The following is a 20,168-nucleotide window of genomic DNA, read 5'->3' on the forward strand; positions in this document are numbered from 1 at the left end:
GTGTGTTGTATCTGAGGAACCTCTTGTAGCAGAGGTGATCTGTCCCTGTGGAGCTTGTGTGTGAGAACTATGTGCGTTGTGTCTGAGGAACCTCTTGTAGCAGAAGTGGTCTGTTCCTGTGGAGCTCGTGTGTGAGAACTATGTGCGTTGTGTCTGAGGAACCTCTTGTAGCAGAAGTGGTCTGTTCCTGTGGAGCTCGTGTGTGAGAACTATGTGCGTTGTGTCTGAGGAACCTCTTGTAGCAGAAGTGGAGCTAGTATGTGAGCGCCATCACAGATCCATAACACACACAAAAAAATACAAGAAGGACTTCAGCGTCATAAAAGAATTTTTATTATTGCATCAGTAATACTGGCCTCGGGCAAAGCCCTGTGGGATATGCTCCAGCCATCCTCCGCTCCCAGAAAAAGGTCCCTTTTTATTCTAGAGAAGAGGGTGCAGCATGGGGTGTAAGGCGACTCCACCAACAGCAGAAGGTGCGAGTGAGGTTTCCCAGATTTACAAGTAACCAACCTCCCTACGTGGTTCTGACATGGATAGGTGTGTAGTACAGAGGTTGTGTCTGTGGATAGAGACAATAGCTGCTGTTCAGCCTGTGAGGGTGGATTGTAAAAATTAACAATTTGCTCCCTTTCCAAATTTCAATGTCCAATATTTTTTTTTTTAAAGATCTGGAGCAAAAGCCCTAATCGGGTTTAGCAGCAAAATGACAAATATGTCTTTCCCTTCTCTTCATTTACTAACCCCCCCCCCCCCTCAGGAATAGCCACGGAAACTGGCTTCCATCTACCCGGCACCGACTGGCCCCTCTGAGGGAACTATGGAAGCAGCCATGAAACCCTGCTACCATCTGACCGGCACTGACTGGCCCCTTAGTTTAAGGCAGTGTTTCTCAACTCCAGTCCTCAAAGCGCCCCAACAGGTCATGTTTTCAGGCTTCCCATTATTTTTCACAGATGATTTGATCAGTGTCTCTGCCTTAGTAATTACCACAGCTGTTTCATCTGAGGGAAATCCTGAAAACATGACCTGTTGGGGCGCCTTGAGGACTGGAGTTGAGAAACACTGGGATGAACGGGGCTATTACCTTTTGGAAGCAGCCATGATGCACCTAGCCTTCATTTAAGGCAGTGATTCTCAACTCCTGTCCTCAGGACCCACTAACAGGCCAGATTTTAAGTATTACCTTTGGGGAGATGCAGACTAGAATACGGCTATCACTGAGCAGCAAATTATATCACCTGGGATGTATTTCAGTTATCTTTCAAACCTGGCCTGTTAGTGGGTCCTGAGGACTGGAGTTGAGAACTGCTGATTTAAGGGCCCCTCTGACAGGAGACCTACTGTCTACATGGCCCTGACTGGCTGTTCCCCATGTGCAACTATAAAAGTGGAAATAAACTCCGTTCTACACCCCCAAAAATCTTCAACATTCCCCAATACACGTCCCATGGAGGAGTCTGGACTCCAAGCTCTTGGCATGAGTTTTCTCACCAGCTGGCTATGCTGCCCCCTGACGCTGGTACTAATTTGGCTCAATTCCAGCATTCCACTCCCTTATCAGTAGGAGTCGCCACCATTATTACTGAATCTGGCAGAGTGAATCCAAGCCTCGTTCCAGAAGACTAGTTGCCATGAGGCAAAAACGTCATGTCTTGAACCTTCTCCTTGGCTATTGGCTAAAAGGTAGAGGGCTAGGAGCTTGCAAGAGCTTCTATGGGGAGACGGGTTAGTGGAGACCTCAGCCTGGCACAGCGTAGAGCAAATTCCAGCACCTGAACAATGCCAAAATTTTAGCAGCAACTGCTCCACATTGGCAAAAAAAAAAAAAAATGCAATGTTCTTCTGACTGGCTGGTCATCTATGGACCTTTATGTTAGGTGAACTTTTAAATAGGACGGTAGAGTTTGGTTTCCCTTTAGAAAGCAGCCATGACACCCGCTTGTCACTGGTGGATGCGAGGAGCGCGGATCCTATGGCTGGAGCATATCATTATAAGACTAAAGTGTAACAGAATTAGCACAACCCAACGACACAAGGTCAAAAAACAACGCTATGGTCAGCTGCACCGGAGATCGACTTGTACATGAACGTTATAGACTCCATACAGAAGACGTATATACCTGTCCATCCATACATAGACGTCACTGTGTCTTCTGGGCTCTGCGGCCATTCGGCTACGTTCTGCACCATGTTACAGCCAACTGGCCATCTGTGTATGGTAATATAGAAAATATTCGGAAAACCCGGCAAGTCTCACACGAGGCCGAGGTCATTCAGTAGATCACAGTTCAGAAACCCCACAAGTCTCCCTATTGGGGCAGGGGTAGAGAGGTCATTCCATTGATCAGAATACAGAAATCCTGCAGGTCTCCCTAACCCGTGGCCAGTGTGTAGAGGCCATTCCACTAATCACACTATATAAATCTTGTAGGTTTCCCTAACCCTGGGTGGGAGTGGAGAAGTTCTCTTATTGATAACAATTCAGAAACTCCACAAGTCTCCCCAGAGGGGAGAGTTCCGCATAATGATCTCCATTCAGATACCAAATATGTCTCCCTATCCCGGAGCGGAGAGATCATTCCATTGATCACATTGTAGGTCTTCCTAACGGGGACGGAGAGGTCATTCCATTCCTCACAATAAATAAATCACATTGGTCTCCCTAACATGGGACTGGTGGGGAGAGGTCATTCCATTACTCTCAATATATAAATTCCATTGGTCTCCTTAACATGGGACTGGTGGGGAGAGGTCATTCCATTACTATCAATATATACATCCCATTGGTCTCCCAAACATGGGACTGGAGAGGTCAGTCCATTACTCTCAATATTTAAAGCCCATTGGTCTCCCTAACATGGGACTGGTGGGGCGAGGTCATTCCATTACGCTCAATATATAAAGCCCATTGGTCTCCGTAACAAGGGACTGGAGAGTGGGGAGAGGTCATTCCATTACTCTCAATATATAAATCCCATTGGTCTCCCTAACATGGGACTGGTGGGGAGAGGTCATTCCATTACTCTCAATATATAAATCCCATTGGTCTCCCTAACATGGGACTGGTGGGGAGAGGTCATTCCATTACTCTCAATATATAAATCCCATTGGTCTCCCTAACATGGGACTGGTGGGGAGAGGTCATTCCATTACTCTCAATATATAAATCCCATTGGTCTCCCTAACATGGGACTGGTGGGGAGAGGTCATTCCATTACTCTCAATATATAAATCCCATTGGTCTCCCTAACATGGGACTGGAGAGGTCAGTCCGTTGCTCTCAATATATAAATCCTGCAGGTCTCCCATACATGGGACTAGTGCGGAGAGGTCATTTCGTTGGTCACAATTTTGAAAGGCCATAGGTCTCCCTAACCTGGGGCTGGAGTGGAGAAGTCATTCCATTGATCACAATTTTGAAAGGCCATAGGTCTCCCTAACCTGGGGCCGGAGTGAAGAAGTCATTCCATTAATCACAATTTTGAAAGCCCATAGGTCTCCTTAACCAGGGGCTGGAGTGGAGAAGTCATTCCATTTATCACAATTTGGAAAGGCCATAGGTCTCCTTAACCAGGGGTCGGAGTGGAGAAGTCATGCCATTGATCACAATTTGGAAAGCCCATAGGTCTCAACTAAGCTGGGGCCAGAATGGAGAGGTCATTTTGTTAATCACGATTCAAAAACACCACAGGCTCCCCCAACACGAGGCTGGAGTGGGAGAGTTCATTCTATTGATCTCAATGTGGAAACCCCACAGGTCTCCATGACATGGGATGGAGAAGGGAGGTCATTCAATAGATCACAGTTGTGTCTGTGCAAAGGCTCATCTCTGGCTAATACTGATATGTGAAAACTACATTCACCCACATTTGTGACCATACTAAAGACACAAATTGAAGTAGACATTCTTTGTATTAAATTACCCCTCCCCCTTCCTTATTCCACAGAAGTCGGAGGGCCACTGTGTCAAGTCCTGAATTGCAATGCCAGTTCTACTTCTGTAAACAAGTCTGGTTTTTGCTGGTTATGTGTGCAGCTACTTATATCGTCCACTAGATCCTGTCCCGTGTCCATGGCTAATGCCGGTCCTAAGCTACCTATGCCTAGAGTGTTTTTGCCGGCTTCACTCCGGAGAACACGAATAGCTGCTTATCCACGTGAGGTCAGAGGTTACTCCCCAGTGCAAGTATAAGATGCTTATCACTACCAGGACGTGCATAATCTGGTGGCTGTTGCACCAGTAGTCGAACTTTCCTGGCCGCAGGCGCTCAGGGAGGCGGGAGATGTTGATAATCCCTCCGAGCAGGGCCAGGGTATCCATCAGGAGGTAGCAGCGTAGGGAGGATGGATGTCCAGAGCCCAGCCCGGCCCAGCGCAGGTAGAAGAAGAAGAAACGGAAGGCGGCCTGCCAGGTGAAAGAGCAGAGTCGTCTCACGTTGCTCTGCGCGGTGATGGCACAGAAGATGACGTAACTTGACAAGGCAGAGTAGACCAAGAGGCACAAGCTCCGCGAGGAAGGGTAGCACAGCAAGGTACAATAGATGATGGGGAGAGCACCTGGGGGAAGACAAACACCAGCGTGAGTAACAAATGAAATCTCTGCCCTTAAACATTTTCAATGTAAGTGGTCTAAGCCAACTACAGGATCTCTCTTCAGGAGCCCAACTTTCCCTGAAGGTCCACCTATGGCCTACTGCTGTCCAATGAGAATTCCTCTATGACCAGGAAGGGCACTCTTATTGAACAAGGAGATTGCCAATTAGCTGTATTACCTACTCTTAGACAGAACTTTTACTTCCTAAAGCCCAGTTTAGGTTTCTATAAACTACGAGTGGTAATATCTTTATATACGTGGACCTCACCAGTCTTATGTAGGGCATGGTTCTACGGGGCTACATGCGAGAAGGTCACCCACCCGTATGCTGCTATGAAGTTGTCAAGAATGAGGATCCCCTCAGCCTCTTAACTATTCTGCCCAGCTTTCATTTCATTGGCTCCCACTAAGGACAGTGAAAACTTGACCCCATAGCGCTAAGAGTACCTAAAGAAGCTGGGTACAGTACTCCCGATGACGATAACCACTGTACAACACGGACTGGATGATCCTGGCGTTGCAGCCCTCTCAACACTGGGGAATCTTATACTGCACAAACCACAAAAAGAACAAAGGGTGCAAAAGCTTGGTGCATTAGCCCAAGCACTTTATTAGAGGATGAAAGATACAAGGTATACTCACAAAACCAGTGTGAATCATAGCGATGAACAGTGTATGACCCATAAACCAGAAGCAAGTCCATCACACAACTCCTCAAGTTCAGAAGGATGATAATACCAGGCTGACGGGTTTCGGGGGACATGCTCCCTTCATCAGAGGTTAGTGTTTGTGAAGGTGGCATGCCCCCCCCAAACAACGTCAGCCTGGTATTCTCAGCCTTCTGAACTTGAGGAGTTCTATGATGGGCTTGCTTCTGGTTCCTCGGTTATATGCAATGCTATGATTCACACTGGTTTTGTGAGTATATCTTTTATCCACTAGTAAAGTGCTTTGTGCCTTTTGTTCATTGGCTCTTGTGCTCCGCTGTTAGGTGTACACGGCGGAAGTGACTAGCTATAGTCGCACTGGGATGAGAGTAGCTCCGTTTCAAAGCGAAGTAACAGTTGTCAGAACTTACCTAATGTGTTAACGAGGCAAATCCCGCACATGTCCAGGGTGAGCAGCTTGCGGTAGACGGGTGCCCCACCATGGTGGTTCATGAAGAGGTGGTAGAGAACACTGCCCAACTGGGGGCTGAGGCAGGCCAGATAATGGACCAGACCGAGCCATGGTACAGCCAACTGGCGCCAAGGAATCTGAAGAGGGAGGAGGAAGAAGAAACCGAGCAGAGGGATACCTGAAAGAAACAAGATGGTTCTGTGTGATTAATGTCCGAGACTCCAACATACTTTTCAGGTGACACCAGACCGCACACACACACCTCTCCACATACACATGGCTCAACTCGGCACTGCCCACAGGGGATCAGACACTTCTATGGTAACTGGCACTGCCTACAAGGGATCAGACACTTCTATGGTAACTGGCACTGCCCACAGGGGATCAGACACTTCTATGGTAACTGGCACTGCCCACAGGGGATTATACACTTCATTGGTAACTGGCACTGCCCACAGGGGATCAGACACTTCTACGGTAACTGGCACTGCCCACAGGGGATCAGACACTTCTACGGTAACTGGCACTGCCCACAGGGGATCAGACACTTCTATGGTAACTGGCACTGCCCACAGGGGATCAGACACTTCTATGGTAACTGGCACTGCCCACAGGGGATCAGACACTTCTATGATAACTGGCACTGCCCACAGGGGATCAGACACTTCTATGGTAACTGGCACTGCCCACAGGGGATCAGACACTTCTACGGTAACTGGCACTGCCCACAGGGGATCAGACACTTCTATGGTAACTGGCACTGCCCACAGGGGATCAGACACTTCTATGATAACTGGCACTGCCCACAGGGGATCAGACACTTCTACGGTAACTGGCACTGCCCACAGGGGATCAGACACTTCTACGGTAACTGGCACTGCCCACAGGGGATCAGACACTTCTATGGTAACTGGCACTGCCCACAGGGGATCAGACACTTCTATGGTAACTGGCACTGCCCACAGGGGATCAGACACTTCTACGGTAACTGGCACTGCCCACAGGGGATCAGACACTTCTACGGTAACTGGCACTGCGCACACTTGTATAGTAACAGAGGAGATTTCTGGCGCCTGAATGATAAATCGCAGAGAGCGAGCCATGTTGGCTGAACATGATACCTGTAAGTGAAGTACTTGTATCACCTCTGTAATCTCATCCACATCTTATTTACTCTCCTGAGAGATCAAAATACAGCAGCGGGAAGTCACCCAACAGGGAGTTCCATGCTCTCTAATCTTCATTCACTTCCATGAAAGTTTAATTCCAGGTTCTCGGCTGTATTTACATGAGATCAGCGAGGATTATATTCACAGAAATACATAGGAGCATAAAACGACATCCGGGCTATGGCCAGCTTCATCATCGTACTCCAGAGGAGGCAAAACACCCCCCCCCCCCCCCGGGGCAACTATGCCGAATGAGAGGAGGGTGGGAAGCTTTCCTGATCCCATCAACTCCCATATCATCCACCCTTAAAAGACCAGCTCACCCTATTTTTATACTGATTAAAGTATTAAGCAGTGGTACCAAACCATCTAATATAATAGAAGGTAAAGTGTAACCATTTCTGTGGATAAAGCAAGAAAGGATTATGAATGTCTCTGGGACAGGAGGTGACTGTATATCTCCCCAACAACCTGCTCTATTCAGAAAAAACGCACAAAAATCCCTGGTTCCATCCTTATGTCAGAGCTGGTCACTTCTCCATGGATGGTGGGCTGCAGGTAGGTCTCTATTCGCCTAAACATACCCATGGATGTAAGCTTTGCTCAATATGACCACCTAGAGCAGGGATAGGCAACCTAAGGCACATGTGCCAGTTTGGACACTCTAATTTTTGGTGGCGACCAGAAGATTGTCACATATGCAGGCTCAGATTGGCCCTTTAGGGGACTGGAGAATCCTCCTGCGGGCCCCTTCTCCCTGAAACTACAGCACTACTGCCATTGGCTATAACCGACAACTTACTAAACTGTCAAGTACAATGCCTGGCCTCTGCTCTGCGCCTACTGCATATCCACCGCCATGACGTTAAATATGCTCAGGTACCGGCCCTCCTCCTAGTACCAATAAAGATGAGAATTTTCAGGAATGGGGGTGACCTGATGCATGAGGGTGCAGGAAATGGGGCTGATATGATGTGTGGTGGTGCAAGAATTAGGGACTATCTGAAATGTAAAGGTGTGGGATTGGAACTAAACTGAAGTGTGGAGGTGCAGGAATTGGGACTAATCCAAAGAATGAAGGTGCAGCAATTGGGGTTGATCTGGGTCCTGACCCTCTGTGCCTACAGCCCACCTACCTCCATGATGTTTCAGACAGGCCTGCATGATGTAACTGACGTTCAGGTGCTGTCCCTCCACCCAGTACAAACGACAGCTTGTCTGCAGACATTATGTGAAGAAGCCCACCTACCTACCCTCTTCCTCCTCTGAGGGTGCGGGAACTGGGACTGATGTGAGGTGTGAAGGTGCAGGAATTAGGCTGTCCTGAGATATGCAGTTTTAGGAACTGCAGCTGATCTGAGGTGTGAAGGTGCATGAATTGGGACGGTATGAGGTATGAAGGTGCAGGAACTGGGATGATCTGAGGTGTGATGGTGTAGGAACTGGGATGATCTAAGGTGTGAAAGTGCAGGAATTGGGGGTGATCTGAGGAGGTAAAGGTCTATGAATTGGGGGTAAACTGAGGTGTGAAGTTTCAGGAATTGGGGTGATCTGAGGGGAAGGTTGAGGAACTGAGGGTGATCAGAGGTGTGAAGGTGCAGGACTTAGGCTGATCTGAGGTGTGAAGGTGTAGGAACTGAGATGTGAAAGTATATGAATTGGGGACGATCTGAGGTGTGAAGGTGCAGGAATTTGGGTGGTCCAAAGTGTGAAGGTGCAGGAATTTAGGTGGTCCGAGGTGTGAAGGTGCAGAAATTAGGGTGATCTTAGGTGTGAAGGTGTAGGAACTGAGGTGTGGAGGTGCAGGAATTGGGATGATCTGAGGTGTGAAGGTGCAGGAATTAGGGTGATCTCAGGTGTGAAGGTGTAGGAATTGGGGGTGATCTGAGGTGTGAAGTTTCAGGAATTGGGGTGGTCTGAGCTGTGAAGGTTTAGGAATTGGGGTGATCTGAGGTGTGAAGGTTCAGGAATTGGAGGTCATCTGAGGTGTGATGGTTCAGGAATTGGGGGTGATTTAAGGTGTGAAGGTGTAGGAATTGGGGGTGATCTGAGAAATGAAGGTTCAGGAATTTTAGGTGTGAAGGTTCAGGAATTGGGAGTGATCTAAGGTGTGAAGGTTCAGGAACTGGGGGGTGATCTGAGGTGAGAAGGTTCAGAAATTGGGGGTGATTAAAGGTGTAAGAATTGAGGGGTGATTTGAGGTATGAAGGTTCAGGAATTGGACTGATCTGAGTTGTGAAGGTGTAGGAATTGGGGTGATCTGAGGTGAGAAGGTTGTGAACCATCACTACACAGGTTGGAACGCGCACTGTACAGGTCAGGTACAAGAGATTGGGATTGGGTACACAGACTGGGATCACACTGTATGAACAGTATTGTTGGTCTGGTGGATCTTTGCCAGTCCCGGAACTCCGTGAACTGTCACTTCCATCCCCTCCCTGTGTACACACTATGAATCAGCAGAGATGAGAAGCAGTGAAGTCACACCTGGAGGGAAACGCTTCTATTTATAAGAGGTTTTATTTGCATGTCTTCTATAAATGACGAACTCTCCGTTTTCACATTGGTTCTGCATTCCTGATAAGAGTCACCATCAGAACTTCCATCACATCCAGAATCAGCAGAACCAAATCCTACTCTACTAATTGCCATATTGATAACTGGATCTACAGACTGTTGTCCCTCCACTGGGAGAAGTGCCCCGACACTGGATCTGGGCTGGTAAGTCCAGTACACCAGATTCGACGTGTCAGTAAATGGTTCAGTATAATTACTTATGAGTATTGACCACTCAGACAATAAAGTCCAGGTGACCCTGACTATAATAAGAACAGAGGAAGTGACATCACTAAAAGCGCCTGGCTGCCTCCATCTATGCGTTCTTTTCAAAGATTTAAGGAGGACTCTTCAGTTGCCCCCGTGTTCTGTCCTAGTGGAGGGATGACACTAACATGGTGTACTGGTTCTTGTAACACAACCAGACTGAAGATCTGGGGGGACTTTTCCGTGACCCCACATTCTGTCCTGGTGGAGGGGTGACTCTCACATGGTGGCCTGGTTTATGTGACGCAATTAAAGTGAAGATTTAGGGGGTGGGACTCTTTGATGGCCCCACATTTTTCCCTGGTAGAGGGGTGACTTTGGTGGCCCTACGTCTGTCCTGATAGTGGGGTGACTCTCCCATGGTGTCATGGTTTGATGCAATCAGACTGAAGATTTAGGGAAGATGCTTCAGTGACCCCCCACCCATTCTGTCCTGGTGGAGGAATGGCTCTCACATGGTGACCCCCCATTCTGTCCTGGTGGTGGGGTGTCACACAGGGCCCTGGTTTATGTGATACAATATGATTAATAATTTAGGGGGGACTCCAAAGCCTCGTACACGCAGTACGATTGTTGGCCAGCCGAGCGTCTGATTTTTGTCAAAAGGGCGTGTGCCAGGATCTTGTCTTGCATACTAACGGTACACAATTGTCGTGCCACAAACACGAACGTAGTGACGTACTACGAGGAATTTCAGCTCTTGAGCGCCACCTTTCGGGCCCCTTCTGTTAATTTCGTGTTTGGTAAGCATTGATTCCGAGCATGCGTGTTTGTACTTTTGACTTTTGTGTGACGGATTTGTATACTGACCATACAAAAATCATCAGACCGTTGTCCGCCGAAAATTTACTAGCCTGCCATCCAACATTTGTTGGCCGAAAATTGGGCAACAATTGTCAAAAGGAGCGTACTAACGGTAAGATTTTAGGACAACAGTCTGTCAACAGACAATCCCCTGCCAACAATCGTACCGTCTGTCTTTAGGTGAGCTGTGTTCTGTCCTGGTGGTGGAGTGACTCTCACATGGTGGCTTTGATGTCCCCATGTTCTGTCCTGGTGGTGGGGTGTCACATGAGGTCCTGGTTTATGTGATACAATCAGTCTGATGATTTAGGGGGGACTCTTAGGTGTCCCCGTGTTCTGTCATGGTGGTGGGGTGTCACATTGTTTTTGTGATCCAGACAGATGGTTTAGGGGGGATTCTTAGGTGACCTGTGTTCTGTCCTGGTGGTGGGGTGACTCTCGGTGTTGTGGTTTATATGACACAATCAGAGTGATGATTTGGGGGGGTTACTCTTGGGTGACCCCATGGAGGGTGACTGTCGCATGGTGGCCCCATATTCTGTGTGATGCTCTTCTCATGAATGGAAATGGTAATTCTAGATTGTAAGCTCTAACGAGCAGGGCCCTCTGATCCCTCCTGTATTGAATTGTATTGTAACTGTACTGTCTGCCCCATGTTGTAAAACGCTGCACAATCTGTTGGCGCTATATAAATCCTGTATAATAATAATTCCTGCATGCTGGAGATACCTGCACAGACCACACCCAGGAAATCCACGTGTGACTCCACCGTGCAGCATTATAACATTCCAGGCTGTGATACGTCAGATTATGTGTAATAATCTCTACCGTCTGACATATAGCATCACTCACTACACAACAATGTCGCTACCGTGACATGGCCACAGAGACTCAAACCTGCAAAGTCACTTCTGAATATTCCTGGAGGGCAAATGTAATTCAAGATTGTAACACGGGGCAGCCAAAGAACATACAACACAGGAGAGACATCAGAGTGATATCTCAGTTCGGGATAAAGTCTGGAAGGCGGTGGAGGGAAGGAGTCTGGAAGGCGGTGGTGGGACGGAGTCTGGAAGGCGGTGGAGGGACGGAGTCTGGAAGGCGGTGGAGGGACGGAGTCTGGAAGGCGGTGGAGGGACGGAGTCTGGAAGGCGGTGGAGGGACGGAGTCTGGAAGGCGGTGGAGGGACGGAGTCTGGAAGGCGGTGGAGGGACGGAGTCTGGAAGGCGGTGGAGGGACGGAGTCTGGAAGGCGGTGGAGGGACAGAGTCTGGAAGGCGGTGGAGGGACGGAGTCTGGAAGGCGGTGGAGGGACAGAGTCTGGAAGGCGGTGGAGGGACAGAGTCTGGAAGGCGGTGGAGGGACAGAGTCTGGAAGGCGGTGGAGGGACAGAGTCTGGAAGGCGGTGGAGGGACGGAGTCTGGAAGGCGGTGGAGGGACGGAGTCTGGAAGGCGGTGGAGGGACGGTGTCTGGAAGGCGGTGGATGGACGGAGTCTGAAAGGCGGTGGAGGGACGGAGTCTGGAAGGCGGTGGAGGGACGGAGTCTGGAAGGCGGTGGAGGGACGGAGTCTGGAAGACGGTGGAGGGACGGAGTCTGGAAGGCGGTGGAGGGACAGAGTCTGGAAGGCGGTGGAGGGACAGAGTCTGGAAGGCGGTGGAGGGACAGAGTCTGGAAGGCGGTGGAGGGACGGAGTCTGGAAGGCGGTGGAGGGACGGAGTCTGGAAGGCGGTGGAGGGACGGAGTCTGGAAGGCGGTGGAGGGACGGTGTCTGGAAGGCGGTGGATGGACGGAGTCTGAAAGGCGGTGGAGGGACGGAGTCTGGAAGGCGGTGGAGGGACGGAGTCTGGAAGGCGATATAGGGACGGAGTCTGGAAGGCGGTGGAGGGACGGAGTCTGGAAGGCGGTGGAGGGACGGAGTCTGGAAGGCGGTGGAGGGACGGAGTCTGGAAGGCGGTGGAGGGACGGAGTCTGGAAGACGGTGGAGGGACGGAGTCTGGAAGGCGGTGGAGGGACAGAGTCTGGAAGGCGGTGGAGGGACAGAGTCTGGAAGGCGGTGGAGGGACAGAGTCTGGAAGGCGGTGGAGGGACAGAGTCTGGAAGGCGGTGGAGGGACAGAGTCTGGAAGGCGGTGGAGGGACGGAGTCTGGAAGGCGGTGGAGGGACGGAGTCTGGAAGGCGGTGGAGGGACGGAGTCTGGAAGGCGGTGGAGGGACGGTGTCTGGAAGGCGGTGGATGGACGGAGTCTGAAAGGCGGTGGAGGGACGGAGTCTGGAAGGCGGTGGAGGGACGGAGTCTGGAAGGCGATATAGGGACGGAGTCTGGAAGGCGGTGGAGGGACGGAGTCTGGAAGGCGGTGGAGGGACAGAGTCTGGAAGGCGGTGGAGTGACGGAGTCTGGAAGGCGGTGGAGGGACGGAGTCTGGAAGGCGGTGGAGGAACAGAATCTGGAAGGCAGTGGAGGGACTTCTCCCGTCATTCCTGTGCTACCACTCTTGTTATATTCTCCAGGGAAATCTGCAGAGACCTCATCACCTCATCCGATATAAGGAGCCCGCGCTTCTATCAATTGCTAAAATTGTTCTAGGTGGAGTAATATTTTTACACCAAGAACTTTCCAATGTCATCATGATAAACTAAACAAATTCAGACTGAGCTCCAAATCTGGACCTGGCAGGTTGTCATACCTTCGTCACTGCACAAACACCTCACAGGTGACACGCCATATTTACATGTATCCACACACAATAGTAAGCTGACCTGGCTGGGAGCGAGCTATTGACACAAGGCGTGCACGTCAGGGAGCTTCCAATGTTTGGCCATGGCTGTGAAGGTGACAGCTATTCACCAAAAGCTGTATGTGGTGTGCCAAGCCAACCCCTCTCAATTCATGAGTAAACGGTCGGCTGACTGAGCAACAATCGCAACCTGTCCACCAAAGCTGCCTCCCAGTTCTTGGGTAAATGATCAGCTGACCAAGCTACAATCACAGCCTGTCCACCACAAACAGCAGACCACGTTTCTCCACCTCTCAGTTCATGAGTAAATGTTTGGCTGACTGAGGTACAAATGCAAGATGGCCGCCATGTTCCCCCACCTCCCAGTTTATGTGTAAAAGGTCAAATGACTGAGCTAAAATTACTGCCTGTCCACCACACACCAAGGCGGAAGCTGCCATGTTCCTCCAAAATCTTCGTTCTTGAGTAAATGGTTGATTGATAGAGCTAGAAATGCAGCCACAACTGCAACCTGTCTCCCACACACCACAACCAAAGCTGCCATGTTCCCCCACCCCCTAGCTCATGTGTAGAAGGTCAGATTACCAAGCTACATTCACTGTCTGTCCACCAACCTTCATGGCGGAAGCTGACACATTCCTCCACCTCCCAGTGCTTGAGTAAACAGTTTGCTGACCAGACTATGATCTCTGCCTGTCCACCACACAGCAAGGAGGAAGCTGCCATGTTCCTCCACCTCCCAGTGCTTGAGGAAGTGGTTGGCTGACCAGACTATGATCTCTGCCTGTCCACCACACTTCATGGCGGAAGCTGCCATGTTCCTTCACCTCCCAGTGCTTGAGTAATTGGTGGGCTGACCAGACTATGATCACTGCCTGTCCACCACACACCATTGCTGAAGCTGCCATGTTCCTCCACATTCCCTTCTTCTGTGTCAGCGGTATTGGGCTACAAGAAGCTGACTAAGCAATGTCCTCCGACCTAAATCTTCTGCGAGCAGCCAGACGGTGTTCAGTGGTGGTGGGGGGGGTGAAAGTGAGTTTGTGTGCTGACGTACTTCAGGAAGGTTATCTGTGTAAGCACATAATGAGATTGGAGTTAAGGAGCCTGTACCTGGGACAGAGAGCAGCCATGACCTCTAAGCTGCCCACCGAGGCTGATAAAATGGGCTCAGACTCCTGAGCCACATGCAGTCCTCACACCCCTTCCACCCTCATCTTCCAGAACACTTCCAGCCCAGTTTTTCTTCTTTATGAATAATAGGGGAATTTTTAATTGACAGATAATACATTATACACATTATACTACATATATCAGCATGGCTGCCAACCCATCTCATCAAACTACCCTGCAGGCCTGCCCACCCCACCAGGGTGCCTGACCCCCAATTCCTCCTGATTCTTACCACATCTGTGTTAAACCTTGTCTTCCATCTGCATGCCCCCTTCACTGCTGCACCCCCTCCCACCCTGACCACAGGGCTTGACTTCCATCCATTCTCACCTGCCTGCTCATCCCGTCTCTCACCTCTGCACCATGGCATCTGAACCCTATCTCCCCTCCGCCACATCCTCCCTTTCACCACCAGCTCTCCACATTCTCTCACCACCGCACCTCACCCCTACTGCATCTGCACACCGACTCCCCTATAACCATGCCTGCATACTCCTCCGCTGTCACCACACCTGACCTCCTTCAACCCCACCACCACTAACCCCCCCCCCCCCAGCTCAGACCACCAGACCTGGCAGCTGAGGTTACAAGCAAATCTTAACTTTTCTTTTAAAATTGTGCTTGACCATTAATGTGAGGGGTGGCCTCCCTCAGTCATCAACAGGGAACCTCTAGAGGTGGGGACAAGGAGAATTAGGGATATGCCTTTACATTCAGCTACTTAAAACTCTGCATTTCCTGGCAGCTTTGATGCGGAGGTGATGCGCTTTTCGCCATTATGTGGCCAAATTTGAATGGCCAAGTCAGTGGCAGGGTTACTACCTTCCCTTTTTCTCCATAGAATGGGGAGGAACAGCCCACCAGGGGCAATGAGAAGTGTGCCTGGTGGTGCGAGGGGCGATCAGGCCTAGGGTCAGGACCCAGGTCTGGTTCTGCAACCTCTGCTGTGTCTGGCAGGAATTCTTCTAGCTGAGCCACCTGGGATGCTGGAGAGCTCCCTGGACAATTCCTTGAACAATCTTGCCTTGAACCTTGTTTCTCCTGAACCTTGAACCCTTTGCTCCTCCCATGAACTTCTTATTGAAGCCATGGCTTTGCACTTCCTGTTTGCCAGATTATTGTGCCGATATCTCTCTTGTCACTTCTTCTGCTGTCCATATCTTTACTACCACTCCATACCGACCTTTCGCTTGCTCCTCGGCTAGGTTTCTGCTTGATCTCAACCTGCTATATCTGCTCCTGGACCCCGGCTTGCTCACCTCCTGGTGGGGCAATCCTGAGGACCGCAACCTGGTACTAACACACAACAAAACCAATCTTCACCATCAGGAGCTCTGGTGAAGTCCAGTTAGTGCTTAGGCCCCCGCACCTCGGGTGAGCCGCAACATCCGCCAGGGTGACCTGCTTGTATACTTATTTGCCTCTCTACTGCTATAGCTACTGGTTTCCGAGCCTGACCCCTGACTGTGACACCTAGGCTCCTTCAGCCTGGCACGGGGCGATGACACAACTGGACAGGGACTGGGACAGGGACAGTACGGCCCACTTTATTCACTAAGGACTTTCCTGCAGCATTGTCTGCGCACTCCCAAACTGCCCCTATCAGATGTGACATCACGAGGTCGGCCAACCTGCTGAGGTATTCCTGCGCTGTACTAATATTGGGGTGATCGATGTCTGCTGTGATTGGGCGGCTGTACCCTTTTAGCCGTCAGTCACCCAGGTTCCTTTTCCAGGAATGAGAGGATACACAAAGCTGGTTTATTTCTCAGTCACTTTCTGCGACAGGCATCAGTAGCGCGTTTCACGACATTAGCGATCTCTGGATGTGGGGTACACGTGATCCCCTCTACTGGATAACTTAAAGTTACTAAACATAAAAGATTTTGGGATGACTCGGTTCTCTTCTTCAGGCTTTACATTTCCAGATGTATAGATCCCGATGAAGGGATCTGAGTTATCCCAAATCTTGTATCTGTGGTGAGCCTCACATTTCACAGATGGTGTGATCCCGATATCTCATGATTTCTACGGATGGTTTTCGGGTCATTTCCCAGAAGATGTGGAAAGGTCACGTTCCAGAGTACAATACCAGTATAAGGTCAAGGAGAGCATCCAGTAGCCGGGACTGTAGTGCGGGTGCTGAGTAAGCAAACCCCCCCCCCACATCTCTGCAGCTAACTAGAGACTTTGTCCAATGACAGGGGAACAAGCTCAGCTTTCAGGAATCGCTCACGCTGCATGCCGAGTATGACAAAAAACAGCCCAGCTGTACCTGGGAAATGTGTATCCTTCTCAGTGGTGGAGCCCCATAGTACAGGACCACTGAACATAGACTAGGGATGTCCACTTCCCTCAGACCTGCACCATCCCATTGTCCTGGGACACCCCATCTCAACGGCAGAGCCGTGCCATCACAGTGCTGGCAGGTTCCCGCTATTCAGGTCACTACTAAAGAGATTACCATTCCGAGCTCCTTATAGGCCCAGGTCTCAAAGCTTCTAAGGACTTTAAACTCCTTTATTAACCTATTCCTGACACCTCAGATATGGGACAGACGTGAACGTCACCTATATACATCTGAGGAGTTCTGGGAATATGTCTGAGAAGCATCCCAGCTAGTAATGGTGACACTCACCCCGGTCACGGTACAGCTAGTAATGGTGACACTCACCCCAGTCACGGTACAGCTAGTAATGGTGACACTCACCCCGGTCACGGTACAGCTAGTAATGGTGACACTCACCCCGGTCACGGTACAGCTAGTAATGGTGACACTCATCCCGGTCACGGTACAGCTAGTAATGGTGACACTCACCCCAGTCACGGTACAGCTAGTAATGGTGACACTCATCCCGGTCACGGTACAGCTAGAAATGGTGACACTCACCCCGGTCACGGTACAGCTAGTAATGGTGACACTCATCCCGGTCACGGTACAGCTAGTAATGGTGACACTCACCCCGGTCACAGTACAGCTAGTAATGGTGACACTCATCCCGGTCACGGTACAGCTAGTAATGGTGACACTCATCCCGGTCACGGTACAGCTAGTAATGGTGACACTCACCCCCATCACAGTACACCTAGTAATGGTGACACTCATCCCGGTCACGGTACACCTAGTAATGGTGACACTCACCCCGGTCACGGTACAGCTAGTAATGGTGACACTCACCCCGGTCACAGTACAGCTAGTAATGGTGACACTCATCCCGGTCACGGTACACCTAGTAATGGTGACACTCACCCCGGTCACGGTACAGCTAGAAATGGTGACACTCATCCCGGTCATGGTACAGCTAGTAATGGTGACACTCATCCCGGTCACGGTACAGCTAGTAATGGTGACACTCATCCCGGTCACGGTACAGCTAGTAATGGTGACATTCATCCCAGTCACAGTACAGCTAGTAATGGTGACACTCACCCCGGTCACAGTACAGCTAGTAATGGTGACACTCACCCCGGTCACAGTACACCTAGTAATGGTGACACTCATCCCAGTCACGGTACAGCTAGTAATGGTGACACTCATCCCAGTCACGGTACAGCTAGTAATGGTGATACTCATCCCAGTCACGGTACAGCTAGTAATGGTGACACTCATCCCCGTCCAGGTACATCTAGTAATGGTGACATTCATCCCGGTCACAGTACAGCTAGTAATGGTGACAATCACCCCGGTCACAGTACACCTAGTAATGGTGACATTCATCCCGGTCACAGTACACCTAGTAATGGTGACACTCACCCCCATCACGGTACACCTAGTAATGGTGACATTCATCCCGGTCACAGTACACCTAGTAATGGTGACACTCACCCCCATCACGGTACACCTAGTAATGGTGACATTCATCCCGGTCACAGTACACCTAGTAATGGTGACACTCATCCCGGTCACAGTACACCTAGTAATGGTGACATTCATCCCAGTCACAGTACACCTAGTAATGGTGACATTCATCCCGGTCACAGTACAGCTAGTAATGGTGACACTCATCCCAGTCACGGTACAGCTAGTAATGGTGACATTCATCCCGGTCACAGTACAGCTAGTAATGGTGATACTCATCCCGGTCACAGTACAGCTAGTAATGGTGACACTCATCCCAGTCACGGTACACCTAGTAATGGTGACATTCATCCCGGTCACAGTACACCTAGTAATGGTGACATTCATCCCGGTCACAGTACACCTAGTAATGGTGACATTCATCCCGGTCACAGTACACCTAGTAATGGTGACATTCATCCCGGTCACAGTACACCTAGTAATGGTGACATTCATCCCGGTCACAGTACACCTAGTAATGGTGACATTCATCCCAGTCACAGTACACCTAGTAATGGTGACACTCATCCCGGTCCAGCTAGTAATGGTGGCATTCCTTCATCTGATTTTTATTACTTCTACGGATGGTTTTCGGGTCACTTCCCAGAAGACATTGAAAGGTCACGTACCAATTCAGAGTATAATACCAGTATAGGGTCAAGGTAAAACTTTGTCAGCCAAAGAAAGTTCTCAGCTACGAAGATGAAGAACAAAGATGGAAGGTCAGCAGAGGAAAGAAACACCCCCTATGAGAACCAACGTAAAGGAGTATTAAACATGAGGAAGAGTCAGAGACGGTGCCAGTGTTCAGGGAATAAAGGGAGATGAGGCTGAATAGGTAAGATGGAGAGGAGTGTGGGGTCTTCAAATTACTCTGAGATGACATAATATATGTAGGACCATGAGGAATGGAGAGGAGAATGAGGTGTGTACTGTACTCAAAGATAGGATTATACATGTAAAATGGACAAGATTCTTTGCATACGGTTTGCTCTGAGTACAGTCATTTTTTACAACCATAAGAGTGGAAGCTCTGAACAGGAATGGGTGCAGGAAGAACTCAGAAAGAAGTGGAGCTACTACTGGAAGAAGGAGGGGGCAGGAAGAACTCAGAAAAAAGTGGAGCTACTACTGGAAGAAGGAGGGGGCAGGAAGAACTGAGGAAGACGTGGATTTACTACTGGAAGAAGGAGGGCACAGGAAGAACTCAGTAAGAAGTGGAGTTACTACTGAAGGAAGAAGGGGGAAGGAAGAACTCGGGAAGAAGTGGAGCTACTACTGGAGGAAGGAGGGGGAAGGAAGACTTCAGAAAGAAGTGGAGCTACTACTGGAGGAAAGGAGAGGGCAGGAAAAACTGAGGAAGAAGTGGAGCGACTACTGGAGGAAGGAGGGGGAAGGAAGACTTCAGAAAGCAGTGGAGCTACTACTGGAAGAAGGAGGGGGCAGGAAAAACTGAGGAAGAAGTGGAGCGACTACTGGAGGAAAGGAGGGGGAAGGAAGAACTCAGGAAGAAGTGGAGTTACTACTGGAGGAAAGGAGAGGGCAGGAAGAACTCGGAAAGAAGTGGAGCGACTACTGGAAGAAGGAGGGGGCAGGAAGAAGTGGAGTTACTACTGGAGGAAGGAGGGGGCAGGAAGAACTCAGGAAGAAGCGGAGTTACTACTGGAGGAAGGAGGGGGCAGGAAGACTTCAGAAAGAAGTGGAGCGACTACTGGAAGAAGGAGGGGGCAAGAAGAACTCAGGAAGAAGTGGAGTTACTACTGGAGGAAGGAGGGGGAAGGAAGAACTCTGGAAGAAGTGGAGCTACTACTGGAAGGAGGGGGCAGGAAGACTTCAGAAAGAAGTGGAGCGACTACTGGAAGAAGGAGGGGGCAGGAAGAACTCAGGAAGAAGTGGAGTTACTACTGGAG

General features: G+C 49.9%; 1 protein-coding gene across 1 annotated transcript in view; it reads right to left on the bottom strand.

Moving 5' to 3' along the window:
- Positions 1 to 317: 317 nt before the first annotated feature.
- PAQR4 (progestin and adipoQ receptor family member 4) overlaps positions 318 to 20,168 on the bottom strand; it is a 37,650-nt gene continuing 17,799 nt past the window's right edge. Inside the window, exons 2-3 of the mRNA XM_073635298.1 lie at positions 5,676 to 5,894; positions 318 to 4,560 (exon numbers count right to left, since the gene is read on the bottom strand). Coding sequence (XP_073491399.1) covers positions 4,127 to 4,560; positions 5,676 to 5,894 — 653 coding nt within the window. The 3' untranslated portion in view covers positions 318 to 4,126. The remainder of the gene's footprint in view (positions 4,561 to 5,675; positions 5,895 to 20,168) is intronic.

The sequence above is a fragment of the Aquarana catesbeiana genome, linkage group LG06 (genome assembly GCF_042186555.1).
Source record: "Aquarana catesbeiana isolate 2022-GZ linkage group LG06, ASM4218655v1, whole genome shotgun sequence".
NCBI lineage: Eukaryota > Metazoa > Chordata > Amphibia > Anura > Ranidae > Aquarana > Aquarana catesbeiana.